The sequence below is a fragment of the Dermochelys coriacea genome, chromosome 27 (genome assembly GCF_009764565.3).
Source record: "Dermochelys coriacea isolate rDerCor1 chromosome 27, rDerCor1.pri.v4, whole genome shotgun sequence".
Lineage (NCBI taxonomy): Eukaryota > Metazoa > Chordata > Testudines > Dermochelyidae > Dermochelys > Dermochelys coriacea.
In genome coordinates, this window is record NC_050094.1 from 2,652,361 (window position 1) to 2,667,768 (window position 15,408).

Consider the following 15,408-nt stretch of genomic DNA (forward strand, 5'->3'; position numbering starts at 1 on the left):
TACTTGGGCTGGATGACACGTGCGACCCGCATCCTGAGACAGAAGACGAGGGATGGTCGGGAACTGAACTGAACTGGCCGCTGGACACAGAGCTGAAGCAGGTCAGGGTACCAAGCTTGCCCTGGCCAGGGAGGTGCTATGAGAATGACTTTGGCCTTGTCCTGCCTGACCTGTTCGGCACCCTTCGAATTAAGGGTGTTGGGGAAAGGCATAGACCAGACTCTTCTTCCATGGCAGAAGGAAGGGTGAGGGGTGGGGTGACCTAGGCCCACCCTTGAACAGAAGCTAAGGCACTTCCTGTTCCTGGAGATGGTGAAAAGATGGATTTCTGGCCATCCCCATCTCTGGAATATGCTGCGGAGAACCTGCGTGTCTGGCTCCCATTCGTAGTTGTGGGAGAAGTGTCAGCTGAAGGCAATGGCTGTGGTGTTCTGCATGCCTGGGAGGTAGGCTGCTGAGCTCTGGATATGGTGGGCTATCCACCAGCTCCAGAGCTTTTAAGGCTGTGGGGCACAAGGAGGGGGATCTTCCTGCTCCCTGCTTGTTGATGTAGAAGATGCAGGACACGTTGCCTTTCATGACCCAGTTTGCCTTGCCAGGATGAAGGGCAGGAATTGAGACAAGTGTTCCTGGTTGCCCTGAGCTCCAATGGGTTGAACTGGAACCTAGTTTTGCAGGCCGTCCAGCTGCCCTGAATCGTGAGAGTGTCATTGAGGGATGAGAAGATCAGGATCGCTTCCTCCCAAAGGTAAGCTGCCGCTACCACTAGGACCTTTGAAAATACCACTGGGGCTGAGGATAGGCTGCAGCAGAGCACTTGGTACTGGAAATGGTCTTGGCCTATGGTGAAGCATAGGTATTTCTGATGTGAAGGGTGTATCGTTACATGGAAGTAGGAATCTTCTAGATTGAGGGACAAAAACCAATTTTCTTCCTCCAGTAAAAGAAATATAGTCGCCAGAGTCACCATTAGGAACTTTTGAGGCTTTACGAACATGTTCAGCTATCTAAGATGGGTCTCCAACCTCCGTCTGTCTTTGCCAGTAGGAAATATATTGAGGAGAACCCCCTGCCTCTGTGAGGGGAAAGGACCAATTCTATTGTTCCTAGTCAGAGGAGAGAGGGAGGGAAGAGACAGAAAATGGATGGTATAGCCCGACATTATGACCTCTGAGACCCACTGCTCCATGGTGATCCATTCCCCAGCCTAGTGTAAATGGGCAAGGCAGTCCCCAAAGGGAGTGAGGGGGGGCTAAAGATGCATCTGTAAATCCAGAGGAGTGGGAGGATTCGAACCCTTGACCAACCCATCAAAACTGCTGTTTAGATGATGCTTGAGCGGTTGTGGAGGGTGGTTGGGTGGCCCTCTTCCTCTGAAAGCTGTCTCTTGATTAAGCAGTCTCCTCAATGATTTAGATAATGGCATAGAGAGTACACTTATAAAGTTTGCAGGATGATACCAAGATGGGAGAGGCTGCAAGTGCTTTAGAGGATAGGATTAAAAATCAAAATGATCTGGAGAATGGTCTGAAGTAAATAGGATGAAATTCAATACAGACAAATGCAAAGTACTCCACTTAGGAAGGAACAATCAGTTGCACACATACAAAATGGGAAATGACTGCCTAGGAAGGAGTCCTGTGGAAAGGGATCTGGGGGTCATAGTGGATCATAAGCTAAATATGAGTCAACAATGTAATGCTGTTCCAAAGAAAGCAAACATCATTCTGGGATGTATTGGCAGGAGCGTTGTAAGCAAGACATGAGAAGTAATTCTTGTGCTGTTCTCCGTGCTGATTAGGCCTCAACTGCAGTTTATGTCCAGTTTCATAGATTCATAGATACTAAGGTCAGAAGGGACCATTCTGATCATCTAGTCCGACCTCCTGCACAGCGCAGGCCACAGAATCTCACCCACCCACTCCTATGAAAAACCTCACCCATGTCTGAGCTATTGAAGTCCTTAAATCATGGTTCAAAGACTTCAAGGAGCAGAGAAGCCTCCCTCAAGTCAACCATGCCCCATGCTAGAGAGGAAGGCGAAAAACCTCCAGGGCCTCTCCAATCTGCCCTGGAGGAAAATTCCTTCCTGACCCCAAATATGGCGATCAGCTAAACCCTGAGCATATGGGCAAGATTCACCAGCCAGATACTGCAGAAAATTCTTTCCTGGGTAACTCAGATCCCATCCATCTAATATCCCATCTCAGGGGATTAGGCCTATTTACCCTGAATATTTAAAGATCAATTACTTACCAAAATCCCATTATCCCATCATACCATCTCCTCCATAAACTTATCGAGTAGAATCTTAAAACCAGATAGATCTTTTGCCCCCACTGCTTCCCTTGGAAGGCTATTCCAAAACTTCACTCCTCTGATGGTTAGAAACCTTCGTCTAATTTCAAGTCTAAACTTCCTGATGGCCAGTTTATACCCATTTGTTCTTGTGTCCACATTGGTGCTGAGCTGAAATAATTCCTCTCCCTTTCCTGTATTTATCCCTCTGATATATTTATAGAGCAATCAGATCTCCCCTCAACCTTCTTTTAGTTAGGCTAAACAAGCCAAGCTCCTTAAGTCTCCTTTCATAAGACAAGTTTTCCATTCCTCGGATCATCCTAGTAGCCCTTCTCTGTACCTGCTCCAGTTTGAATTCATCCTTTTTAAACATGGGAGACCAGAACCGCACACAGTATTCCAGGTGAGGTCTCACCTTGTATAATGGTACTAAAATCTCCTTATCCCTACTGGAAATGCCTCTCCTGATGCATCCCAAGACCGCATTAGCTTTTTTCACAGCCATATCACATTGGCAGCTCATAGTCATCCTATGATCAACCAATACTCCAAGGTCCTTCTCCTCTTCCGTTACTTCTAATTGATGCGTCCCCAGCTTATAACTAAAATTCTTGTTGTTAATCCCTAAATGCATAACCTTACACTTCTCACTATTAAATTTCATCCTATTACTATTACTCCAGTTTACAAGGTCATCCAGATCCTCCTGTATAATATCCCGATCCTTCTCCGAATTGGCAATACCTCCCAGCTTTGCTAATAAAGTTTGCAGATGATACACACTCCCACTTTTTGTGCCAAGGGGGTCAATAATAAAAAGATTAAATAAGATTGGTCCCAAAACCGATCCCTAAGGAACTCCACTGGTAACCTCCCTCCAACCTGACAGTTCGCCTTTCAGTAGGACCCGTTGCAGTCTCCCCTTTAACCAATTCCTTATCCACCTTTTGATGTTCATATTGATCCCCATCTTCTCCAATTTAACTAATTCCCCATGTGGCATGGTATCAAATGCTTTACTGAAATCTAGGTAAATTAGATCCACTGCATTTCCTTTATCTAAAAATCTGTTACTTTTTCAAAAAAGGAGATTAGGTTGGTTTGGCACGATCTACCTTTTGTAAAACCATGTTGTATTTTGTCCCATTCACCATTGACTTCAATGTCCTTAACTAATTTCTCCTTCAAAATTTTTTCCAGGACCTTGCATACTACAGATGTCAAACTAACTGGCCTGTAGTTACCTGGATCACTTTTTTTTCTCTTCTTAAAAATAGGAACTATATTAGCAATTCTCCAATCATTCGGTACAGCTCCTGAGTTTACAGATTCATTTAAAAATTCTTGCTAATGGGTTTGCAATTTCAGGTGCCAATTCCTTTAATATTCTTGGATGAAGATTATCTGGGCCCCCCGATTTAGTCCCATTAAGCTGTTTCAGTTTCGCTTCTACCTCAGATATGGTAATATCTACCTCCATATTCTCATTCCCATTTGTCATGCTACCATTATCCCTAAGATCCTCTTTAGCCTTATTAAAGACTGAGGCAAAGTATTTGTTTAGATATTGGGCCATGCCTAGATTATCTTTAACCTCCACTCCATCCTCAGTGTTAAGCGGCCCCACTTCTTCTTTCTTAGTTTTCTTCTTATTTATATGGCTATAGAACCTTTTACTATTGCTTTTAATTCCCTTTGCAAGGTCCAACTCTACTCGACTTTTAGCCTGTCTCACTTTATCCCTACATGTTCTGACCTCAATTAGGTAGCTTTCCTTGCTGATCCCTCCCATCTTCCACTCCCTGTATGCTTTCTGCTTCTTCTTAATCACCTCTCTAAGATGCTTGGTCTGCAACTCCTTCCTATTAATTTTTTCCCCTTTCTTGGGATACAGGCTTCCAATAGCTTCTGCAGCTTTGATTTAAAGTAATCCCAGGCCTCCTCTACCTTTAGATACATAAATTCTTCAGTCCAATCCACTTCCCTAACTAATTTCCTTAATTTTTGAAAGTCAGCCCTTTTGAAATCAAAAACCCTAGTTGCAGATTTATTTTTGTTAATCCTTCTGTTCAGTTTGAACTGAATTAGCTCATGATCACTTGAGCCAAGATTATCCCCTACAGCCATTTCTTCTATGAGGTCCTCGCTACTCACCAAAATTAAATCTAAAATGGCATCCCCTCTAGTCGGTTCAGCAACTACTTGATGAAGGAATCCATCAGCTATCGCATGTAGGAAAATCTGAGCCCTATTATTATTACTAGCACTGGTCCTCCAGTCTATATCTGGGAAGTTAAAGTCTCCCATGATCACGCAGTTTCCATTAGTATTTACTTATTAAAGACATTAAAAAGGGCTCTATCCATATCCAAATTAGATCCCGGAGGTCTATAGCAGTTGTGAGCGCCACATTTCAGGAAAGATGTGGACAAACGAGAGAGTCCAGAGAAGAGCATCAAAAATGATTAAAGGTCTAGAAAACATGGCCTATGAGGGAAGATTCTTCTTAACCTCTGAGGCTAGGACAAGAAGCAATAGGCTTAAATTGCAGCAAGGGAGGTTTAGGTTGGACATTAGGAAAAGCTTCCTAACTGTCAGGGTGGTGAAGCACTGGAATAAATTGCCTAGGGAGGTTGTGGAACCCCATCATCGGGGATTTTTAAGAGCAGGTTAGACAAACACCTGTCAGGGATGGTCTAGATCAGGGGAGGGCAAACTTTTTGGCTTGAGGGCCACATCAGGTTTCCAAAATTGTATGGAGGGCTGGTTAGGGGAGGCTGTGTCTCCCCAAACAGCAGGGGTGGCCCGGCCCCTGCCTCCTATCTGACCCCCCTGTCCACTGACAGCCCCCCCTCAGGACTCCTGCCCCATCCATCGCTCCATCCCCTGACCCCCATCCCTGACTATCCCCTGCTGCCCCATCCAACCCCCCCTCATTCCTGACTGCCCCCCCGGGACCCCTGCCTCATCCAACACCCCGGCTCCCCGCCCTCTGACCGTCCAACCCCCCCCCCCCCAGCCTCCTTACCGCACTGCCTGGAGCACCGGCTCAGGCCGCAGCTCTGCAACAGCAGTGCGCTGAGGCTGCAGGTGAGGGGGGAACAGCGAGGGAGGGGCCAGGGGCTAGCCTCTCCGGCCAGGAGCTCAGGGGACGGGCAGAAGGGTCCCGCGGGCCGTAGTTTGCCCACCTCTGGTCTAGATAATACTTAGTCCTGCCATGAGTGCAGGAGACTGGACCTCTCGAGGTCCCTTCCAGTTCTATTATTCTTTCTGGGGGGTTCCATGGGTCTATGGTACCTCAAGAACTGAGCAGAGTATGACCTCTGGGCAAGACCTATTAAAACATGTCTTGCTCATAGGTGCATAAGTGCCCAGGGAAACCTGGGAGTCCTTCAACATGTCCAGGGAGTCATTTGTGGTCATGAAAAGCTGACTATCAAAGGGGAGATGCTCTACCGTGTTCTGAAGTTCTTTCAGAAACCCCGAAAGTTGGAGTCAGGACACCCTGTGGTTCCATAAGTACCGTGGTGGAGACGGATCTAACAGCAGTGTCTGCAGCCCCTAGGGATGCTTGGAAAGCTGTGCTGGTCAATAGTTGACCCTCTGCAACTAGGGACTCCACTTGCAGAGCAGTAGGGAGGTGACAGAGACAGTGTGCAGGCTGCAGTAAAACACTTGCCAAAACGAATTGGAGGCTAGGAAGATGAGCAGAGGTCCAAGACAAAGTTTGCTGCAGCTGCTAACTTTTCCGAATAAATACAAAACTTCCCTCACTATCTGCATAAACTCTGTGTGATGAGTGTGAGTATTCCTCCGTCAAGTGCTGTATGGGAGAGATCATTTGTGTGCTTTGATGGGTGATAATTACCTGAGGAACTGCATGATGCATTACTGGTTAAGAGACCTGGCTCTCATGGCTTTGGGAAAAAGGATCAAAGTCTCTTCATTGGAAGAGAGTTGTCAGCAGAATTGCTGCTGCTCACAAAACCCGACACCTCCAGCTTCCAGAGGGTAAATAAATTTGTTCCCAACCCTATTTATCCCCATTCTGTAATGTCTGAGGAGCAAAACCCTTGTCCCACACAATAGCATACACCTCCCTGTCTAGTTATTCTAGGATCGCCTGGGCCCACACACTAGTCTGTTAATACACCCGAGTCCTGACCTGCAACACACACGCAGCACAACAATTGTGCCAACTTGTCTGTAGCTGGGGTGGGGGTGGGGGCATAAAGACATGGCAACAACACCAAGATCAAACCAGTTAATTCTCCTAGAAGGAATTTGTTGATCTGTGGAACTCTCAGCTCCAAGATCTCACTGAGGCCAACAGCTCACCAGGCTCCAGGAAAGGGCCAGCCCCAGACGTGAGTGATAAGTATGGCACCTGCCCATGCACTGGCTGGCTGTACTGGCATGTCTCATGCTCCTGGCAAAAACCAATCAGTGACATCCTGGGCTTATTTCCCCCAGAGGCATGGTAGGACCTGAGCCAGCACCTGCTGAAAACTGGAAAGACTCCCCCAGCTTCCCTAACTTCAGCCCAAACCCTAGGGCCAGGTTTTCCAAAGAGCCCAGCACTCTGAAGGTGGGGGTGATGAGTAGATTCGAGCAAAATGTTTTCAGCAAATTTTCACCCCAAAACGTCATCGGGCGGGGTGGGACACCCGAGCTATTTACCAAGACAGGTGGAACGCAGGTCAAATTCAGCAAATTGTTTTGGCCCCAAAAAATAAAATGGGGGGAAAAATCCCCAAAGTTGAATCAGTTTATTTGGGGGTTTGCTTTGAAATTGTGTTTCTTTTTGAAATTTAGCTAATTTTTTTAAAAAGGGTTTTTTATAAAAAAAACCTGAAAATGACCCAAAACAAAAAAAAATCACAAATTATTTTCAGGTCAAACAAAATGTTTCAATTGACCTGGAATAAATTTTTTTTAATGTTTTGTTTGTGTCAACAGAAGAAGAAAAAACGAAACCCCTGAGCTTCAGTTCAAACGAAACACGTTTTATACAATTTAGTTTATTGTTGTTTTTCAGTTTGTCCCCTGAGCCAAACCCTGCCTGAGTCACCTCGCTCTGTGCTGAGCCCTTGGACGGCTGCCCTGTTACAGAACTCAGGGAGAGGGTCAAACCTTCCCTTGCAGCCTCTGGTGCTGGCTAGTGGGAGACGCTGGTCTGCAATGCTTCTGGCCCCCTAGCAGTGCCCAGGCCCCCATGAGAGTAGTGAAGAGCTGCGCTAGCCACACCAATCAAGCAGAACAGAGGAGGCAGGGCTGTGCACTGGATTTAGGGATGCAGGGTCAGGTGTTTCGCTGTCAGAGGCAGAGATTCCAGGTCAGCAGCCAACTAATGAGAGGAACCGGAGAATCCAATTCCATCCCTGGATGATTCGGAAACCGAAACCCTCCGTGTGCTGAGTTACAGCAATAGGGCTATCTCGGGCGGGGTCAGGAGGGGGAGCCAAGCATATGATCTGCCTGCAGCTTGCGGGAGCAGCTAGGTGAGGCCGGAGGCCAAGGATCAGGGGGTTAGTATGCAGATGGCTGGCGGAGGCTTGCCCAGTGAGTAAAGGGCTGGCTGCTGCATGAATGAATGAATGAATGAGGCGCTGTTCTATTTCTGTGCTCCTTCTCCTCCCCAGAAGCTAACTGGTATGATCCCTGGTACAGTTCAGCCCTCTTCTCTCCCCCAGGAAATCCCCTAGGAACTCTAGCCGACCTTTTCCAGCTCTTGGGACCTGATTCCTCCTATTGCTTGTTTGAAGGGGCACAAGGAGGAAGCAGCTCTCCCCCAGGAGCAGGTTGCGCCACACCGGAGTGAATGGTGCCTGTGCACAGCACTCTGGGACCTTGTTGAGTCAACAAGTGTGCCCTTGTTGCCAAGAAGGCTAATGGCATTTTGGGCTGTATAAGTAGGGGCATTGCCAGCAGATCGAGGATGTGATCGTTCTCCTCTATTCGATGTGGGTGAGGCCTAGTCTGGAGTACTGTGTCCAGTTTTGGGCCCCACACTACAAGAAGGATGTGGAAAAATTGGAAAATGTCCAGCGGAAGGCAACAGAAATGATTAGGGGACTGGAACACATGACTTATGAGGAGAGGCTGAGGGAACTGGGATTGTTTAGTCTGCGGAAGAGAAGAATGAGGGGAAATTTGAAAGCTGCTTTCAACTACCTGCAAGGGGGTTCCAAAGAGGATGGATCTAGACTGTTCTCAGTGGTAGCAGATGACAGAACAAGGAGTAATGGTCTCAAGTTGCAGTGGGGGAGGTTTAGGTTGGATATTAGGAAAAACTTTTTCACTAGGAGGGTGGTGAAGCACTGGAATGGGTTACCTAGGGAGATGGTGGAATCTCCTTCCTTTGAGGTCATGCTTGACAAAGCCCTGGCTGGGATGATTTAGTTAGGGTTGGTCCTGCTTTGAGCAGGGGGTTGGACTAGATACCTCCTGAGTTCCCTTCCAACCCCAATATTCTATGATTCTATAACTTGGGACACAGGCCAAGGGCCATCAGCCCTTCAGTCTCCCCCTCCAGAAGCACATGACTCTTGACTTCTAATGGACACTGACAAGACAAAGCTCTGAACATGAGACCCAAAGAAGCCATGAGCCCCTTCCATTCCCAGCCTTCTCCCCATGAACAAACATTCTCCCCGACCCCACAGGGCCCTGCTGCCAGGACTGGGAGCCACAGGGTGGCTCTTGCTCTGTGGCATCTCTAGGCCCTTCATGCCCACCATGCCTTATACCCAGGCTCAAGGACAGAGATAGGTGGGAGTGCAACAGTGAACCCTCCTGTGGAGTAGTTCAATATTCTCCCCACTTTGCAGATGGGGAAACCAAGGCAAAGAGCCAAAGTACTTGCCCAAAATCACACAGTGACTTAGTAGCAGAGCTGGGAATTGAACCCGGGAGTCCTGACTCACAGTCCCTCTGCTCTGTCCAACCCATCACACGTCCTCTCTCAGGAGCAGATTACCTATGGCGTGTAACATTCTTGTTACAAGAACGAGGAGTACTTGTGGCACCTTAGAGACTAACAAATTTATTTGAGCATAAATAAATTTGTTAGTGTCTAAGGTGCCACAAGGACTCTGTGTTCTTTTTTGCTGATACAAACTAACACAGCTACCACTCTGATTCTTGTTACAGTAAAAGAACCTTGCTGCTGTGGGAGAAGCACCTGTGATGTCCTGGAAACAGCTCCCTTCAGGGCTTTGGAACAAGCAAGGAAGAGACAGCACCCCTGCCCCCGAGAATCCAGGCCAGCTTTTACACTCAGCCTGGGCAGGACTTGGGGGTGGTTTGGGAAGTGCTGGATGGATGCGGGGCAGGGCAGTCTGGGTCAATAGAGGCTCTGACCCTGGCTATCAAGTCTTAGGACCTTGATGTAAGCAGCTCCCAGTAATGTTGGCTATTCCTAGGTCCCATGGCCAGAAGGAGCATGTGATCATCCAGTCTGACCCCCTGCATAGCACAGGCTGGAGACCTGCCCCACAGTAATCCCTAGAGCAGAGCTAGAAAACCAGCCCATCTTGAGTTAAAACCGGTCAGTGACGGAGAACCCAGCCTGGCCCTTGGGAAATTGTTCCAGTGGTTAACTACCCTCACTCTTAAAAAATATACACCTTCTTTCCAGTCTGGATCTGGCCAGCGTCAGCCTCCAGCCGTTGGATAGTGTTATGCCTGTCACTGCTCGACTGAAGAGCCCCTTTGTTCCCCATGTAGCTACTTACAGACTGTGACCAAGTCTTCCCTTAACCTTCTCTTTGTTAAGCTAAATAGATTGAGCTCCTCAAGTCTATTGCTAGAAGGCAGGTTTTCCAATCATTCTCGTGGCTCTTCTCTGAACCATCAGCAATTTTTCAACATCCTCCTTGAATTGTGGGCACCGGAACTGGGCACCAGATTCCAGCAGCGATTGCATCAAATACACAGGTAAAAATAAACCTCTCTACTCTCCCTGAGATTCCCGTTTATACATCCCAGGATGGCATTAGCCCTCTCGTCCAGCGTGTGGCAGGGAGCTCATGTTCAGCTGATTATCCAGCGCCAAACCCAAATCTTGTTCAGAGCCGCTGCTTCCCAGGCCAGAATCCCCCACTGTGGCAGTATGGCAATTAGTCCTTCTACCTACAGGTACATATTTACATTTAGCTGTATTAAAACGCATATCGTTTGCTTGTGCCCAGCTTACCAAGCGATCCAGCTTGCTCTGGATCACTGACCAGTTCTGTGCATTATTTACCACTCCCCCAATTTTTGTGTCATCTGCAAATGTAATTGAAAAGAGCGTAGGGCCAAGAACCAATCCCTGCAGGACCCTACTGGAAGCCGACCTGTTTGGTGACAATTCCCCATTTACAGTTACATTTCGAGATCTATCAGTTAGCCAGTTTTTTAATCTATTTAATGTGTGCCATGTTCATTTTATATCATTCTAAATTTTTAATCAAAATCCATGTGGTCTCAAACAAATGCATTACAAAAGTCTAAGTATATAGCATGTGCCTGGTCTTGTCGCATTGGGATGATCCCAAATTAGACCTGTATAGGTCACTACTTTTTCTAAAACAAGGTGCCAGCAAAATAGAAATGTATGAGCAACCCGATGACACCAAACCAGCCAGATCAGCCCCGAGCGCTTGAGCAACCCCACGACACCAAACCAGCCAGGTCAGCCCCGAGTGCCTGAGCAGTCCCACAATACTTATTGAGGGCAGCCCAGCAGTCATGAGCTACTTTCCCAGTAGCTAATCAGTGTGGGAAGCTGCAAAGTCACGAGCAGCCCTACGCTAACAACCAGTCTGGCTAGCCCTGTGCTTCTCAGCAACCCGGCAAGAATAAACCAGCACATCCAGCTGAGTGGCAAAGGTCACGGCAAGAGCAGCTGGTCAGATGATGTGGATGGGGCAGAGAGTCAGGGTATTTTGGTGCTAGGCTTGGCACGACACCACTGAGCTGTGCGACCGCTGTCTGCTCAGATGGCTAATGGGGAGCGTGACCTGTCGCACCGCCCGAGGGGGTTTCAAGGATTGACTCACTAATGCCAGCAAAATTAAAGGAGCAACTGGGATGGGGGTGCTCGAGGAGTGCAGGATATTGCCAATAACACTGGCCTCGGTCCCATTCCCAGCCCGCTCCCGCACTGAATGACCTTTGGGCCAAACAGCCCTGGCTAGCGTATAAAGCAGCAGGGTCAGGCGCCTGCGTGGTGTAACTGCACCCAGCTCAGGGGCTGAGGGTGGACAGGAGAGGGGTCATAAGCATAAGGAAAAGGGGGCTACTAAGCGATGTAAAAACACTAGCATGAAGTGAAAGACTCCCCTGAGCCAGCGGAGTGAGTCAGGGCAGGGTGGGCGTTGTCTGGGCTCCTGGAAACCAGCTTTGGGCAGGTCTGCAGCTGTGCAGCGTGGGGGTCCTTCGGATGCAGCATCTGCACCATCACACAGCAGGGACCCTCACCAGGCCCTGCTCCATGCTCTGCAGAGAAGAAGGGCTCCTCCAGATCTGCAGCTTCCCAACAGGGGTCTGGGGTCACGGGGAGTCTTTCCACAGACGTCAGTGGTGCCGCATCCAGCCCCTGCACCATGGGACAGCAGCAGCCACAGACTAGATTGTAGGCAGCGTGCAGCTGGGGGTGGTGTAGGCACAGTCCCAGGGCTTGAGCCTGCCTGGTGATTTAGTGGCACCTGGAATCCGCAACCCCCCTTCCCCAGGGGCTGCAGCCAGTGGGAGGTGCCAATTGGGTGACACCCTCATGCTCCAAGGCCTGCTGCCCTCAGAGTCCATCCCCGATCCTCGCTGAGGCAGAGAGAAGCAGCCCCAGCTGGCATGGACACGCCTGGCCTTTTTCAGCCGGTGGCTGATTCCAGAGCACTTTGCCTGGCACCTCAGCAGCTCTTTGCTACCCACGGGGAGGGTCAGAGAGAAAGAACCTGCTTGGCTTCCTAAATGCCAGGGAAGCTGCTCTAACGAAACCCCTACGGGGTCGCCAGCAGGGTTTGAACCTGGGGCCTCCAACCCTGCACCATAGACTCCACCCCTCACACTAAAGGAGCAGCTCCATTAGCTGTTCACAAAAATAGGTTATTATTCTTCAGTGAATCAGCCAGTAGGGGACACCGAGACTCCCGTGCTGGGAGATTGAAAAGCCATTTTGGAGCCTACTCCCATAAGCCCTCTACCCTGGGAGCCCCCCAGATTCCTGGCCGAGATCCAGAGCCAAGGGCTGGCTGGGTCTGTTTTGAGCAGACTGGCGTAGTGGGGCTGTATTGGCAGCGGGCAGGGGGAACCTGTGGGCGCGCCGTGGGCGGAGTGGGATAAACGCGTGGGGCTGGGGGGAGGCCTGGTGGGGTTCTGGAGCTTGGATGCCTGCATTCAGAGCTGGGCTCACTGGATCGCTCCATCACAGGCTGCAGCCTCCTGGGCCCAGAGTCTGTATGGACTGAGTATGCCCGAGCAGGAACTGCCCATGACTGGCCAGTGGATTGCCACGGTCCCGGGGCTCTCCCAGAGCCTGTCAGGTCTGTTCCCCCTTCAACGGATCCGTCAGCCCCAGGACGAGGCACCGGATGGGTGTGGTAAGTGCTGCAGGCCAAGGCACATCCTACCCAGCAGCCTGTGTGCTCACAGGGTAGGGCCCAGAGCGTGGCGGGGGCCCCTAACAGGGGTGGCAGGTTTGTATAATTTTTGGTGGTGCCCAGAACATGACCAAGTCCTCCCCCGACACATACACCCCCCCCAGCCTCTGAATTTGCTGGAGCTCGGGCACCACGGCCCCCACCCCACCCCCGCCTAGGCACCGTGTGCTCCAGCCAGGGCGACCCATGGGGGGATCTGTCTTGCTGCAGGGGTGGGATCCAGCCGCAGGAAAGGGTTCAAGGCTGGCTGTTTGCTGGAACAGAGTGAAATGGGCCCAGGCTGCAGGTCTCTGCACAGGGCTGGATCCCAGCTCCCAAGCAATGCAGGCAGGTGGGGTTTCAGCATGGTCCCATGGCGGCGTCCACCCACACGGCAAGGCCAGGGAGTTAACCAGGGAGAGTTGATAACTTGCTCCTGGTTACAGCAAATGTGCTTCCTTCTCCTGTGCCGGAATGAGTCTCCCATTCATTATGCATGAGCCCTGCCCGCGGGCTCCCCTTTAACCCTCCAACCCGCCCCAGACCTGCAGGCCCCAGATTGTAATGGGCTATGCTAGGGGTTCGGCAGCTGGTGGGAGGTGCCAGGCAGCCCCAGTGGCCTGAGAGCTCTGGGGAAGCCCAGGATGGGCACAGCGTGGGCAGGGGCAGGGTGCCCCCGTCCCCAGGACATGCTTGAGGAGAGGCGCGGCACTAGGCCCTGAGCAGTGATGGTGCAAGGCGCTGCTACACCGAACCTGGCTACAGCAACCATCTCTTCCCTGGGGCATTTCTAGCAGCTGAGCCATGAAGCAGCTTTTGCCCCCTCTCTGAAGAGGTCTTTGCCATCCACCCACCCCAGCGCGTAGGCCGTGGGCCCTCTGGCTCCCCAGCCCAGCCCCCAGCTGGGAATGCCTCTCCTCCACCCCTGCTTGGGGGGCCCGGGGAGCACTTGCAGTCCTGGGTGCAAGGCGCTGACAGAGTGGAAGGGGGATGCTTGTACAGATTCACTTACAGGGCTGCCTCCTCCTTGAGGCTCATTCCTGACCCTGGTGTCCAGCTGATGCTTCTGGACTTCTCCTCCCGCGCTCTGCCCCACTAACCTGCTGGGGTGGGTGAGTTCTGAAGCGACCGGCCTTGTGTCCCATCTGGGGCTGGGAAACCTCCCCTGCAAAGCACCAGGCTGCGTCTCCGCCTTGGCGCGACCTGCTGAGTGCAAAGGAGAGCAGACGCTGCAGCGGAATTAGGGTTCACCAAGGGGCGGTTGGGCGTTAGCCAGCGGAGTGGGGTGAGTGGACTGGCCGGGCTCAGCTAGCGAGGGAATCGGAGCCTGCCAAGCCTGGGGGAATCCCCCCTGTGCCCCCAAACAGGTCCTTCAAGAACTCCCTGCTCCCACACCTTGGTGTCGGGGGAGGCACTGCAGAAAAGCATGTGGATGCAGCAGAAGAGAACTGCTGTCACGGCTGGGGAAAACCGAGCAGGGAAAGAAAAGGGGTGGGGGATGGCAGCCGGGCCCTGCTCACTGCCAGCAGGGAAGGCATGTGGGGAGTGGGTCTGGGGGTGTGCTGGAGGTCAGCTCCTGACCTGCAACCCCAGCCTGCATGCGCCAGGACCAAAACACATCCCTGGAGGGAAGGGGGAGCCCAAAGTTGAGAGGCTGCCTTGGGCAGCACTTACCTGACTGAGGCACGAGGGAGATGAAAGCTGCTAACACCCATTTCTGCAGGAGGCTCATGTTTGCCTCATAATCCCCCCAGGCTCAGCGTGTGCTGGGATCTGCCCTGGCTGGGCTCACGCTGCTCTGGAGAGAGACCTTCGTGCCCTTTCTTCTTCTTGTGGCTTCTCATTGAGAGGCGGGCGCGCTCTTCCTTTGCTTTCTTTTGCCAGATGAGGAGGGAGGGAGAAAATGGATCTTTGAAAACCAGCTCAAATGGAGGGTGTGGGAGAGGAGCAGCAACTGGGGCAGGGGGTTCTAGGCTGCAGTGCCCAGAGGCTGCTAGTTCTCCATCCTGAGCCTGCAGTGACAGAGAGAAAAGCTCAACATTATCAGGGCGAGAGGAGGAAAAAGGCAGAGGAGACACGTGAGCTGCTCAGATCCCTCCCTCCCTGCCTGCCAGCATCCTCTGAGCTCTCACAAGCACCTGCTCCAACCTACATGCACAATGCACCAGTGCAGGCAACCACAGCTGCTACGAGGCAGCCTGCACCTTCCCTGCTGCTCTGCAGGGCGGGAAGAACAGTCTCACGCACGCAGACCACCTCTGCCAGGGGCTTTCCCCCTCCCCAAACAGAGATGGGTCTCCCCCGCGCTGGGTCCTGTGCCAGCTGTTTGAGAGGGATCTCTGCTGCCAGCACCCTGGTTTGTGTGGGGAGCTGTACTCATGCCTCTAACACACCATCTCCAGGCACATCTCTAACAATACTGCTCCACACCTAGCCCAAAGCCCTGTGCCCACTTGAAACATTCAACCCTGCTGAAAACAGCCAA

General features: G+C 51.1%; 1 protein-coding gene across 5 annotated transcripts in view; it reads right to left on the reverse strand.

The window, feature by feature from the left end:
• Positions 1 to 15,143, reverse strand: part of ADAM11 (ADAM metallopeptidase domain 11) — a 50,484-nt gene extending 35,341 nt beyond the window's left edge. The window contains exons 1-2 of one of the 5 annotated variants that reach the window (XM_038385905.2): positions 14,598 to 15,140; positions 13,936 to 14,129 (exon numbers count right to left, since the gene is read on the reverse strand). In XM_038385905.2, the coding sequence (XP_038241833.1) occupies positions 13,936 to 14,129; positions 14,598 to 14,655 (252 nt within the window). In that variant the 5' untranslated portion in view covers positions 14,656 to 15,140. Of the gene's footprint in view, positions 1 to 13,935; positions 14,130 to 14,597 lie in introns of all 5 variants that reach the window. The other 4 variants (XM_043503451.1, XM_038385904.2, XM_038385908.2 and 1 more) reach the window with 4 other exon arrangements.
• Positions 15,144 to 15,408: the final 265 nt, after the last annotated feature.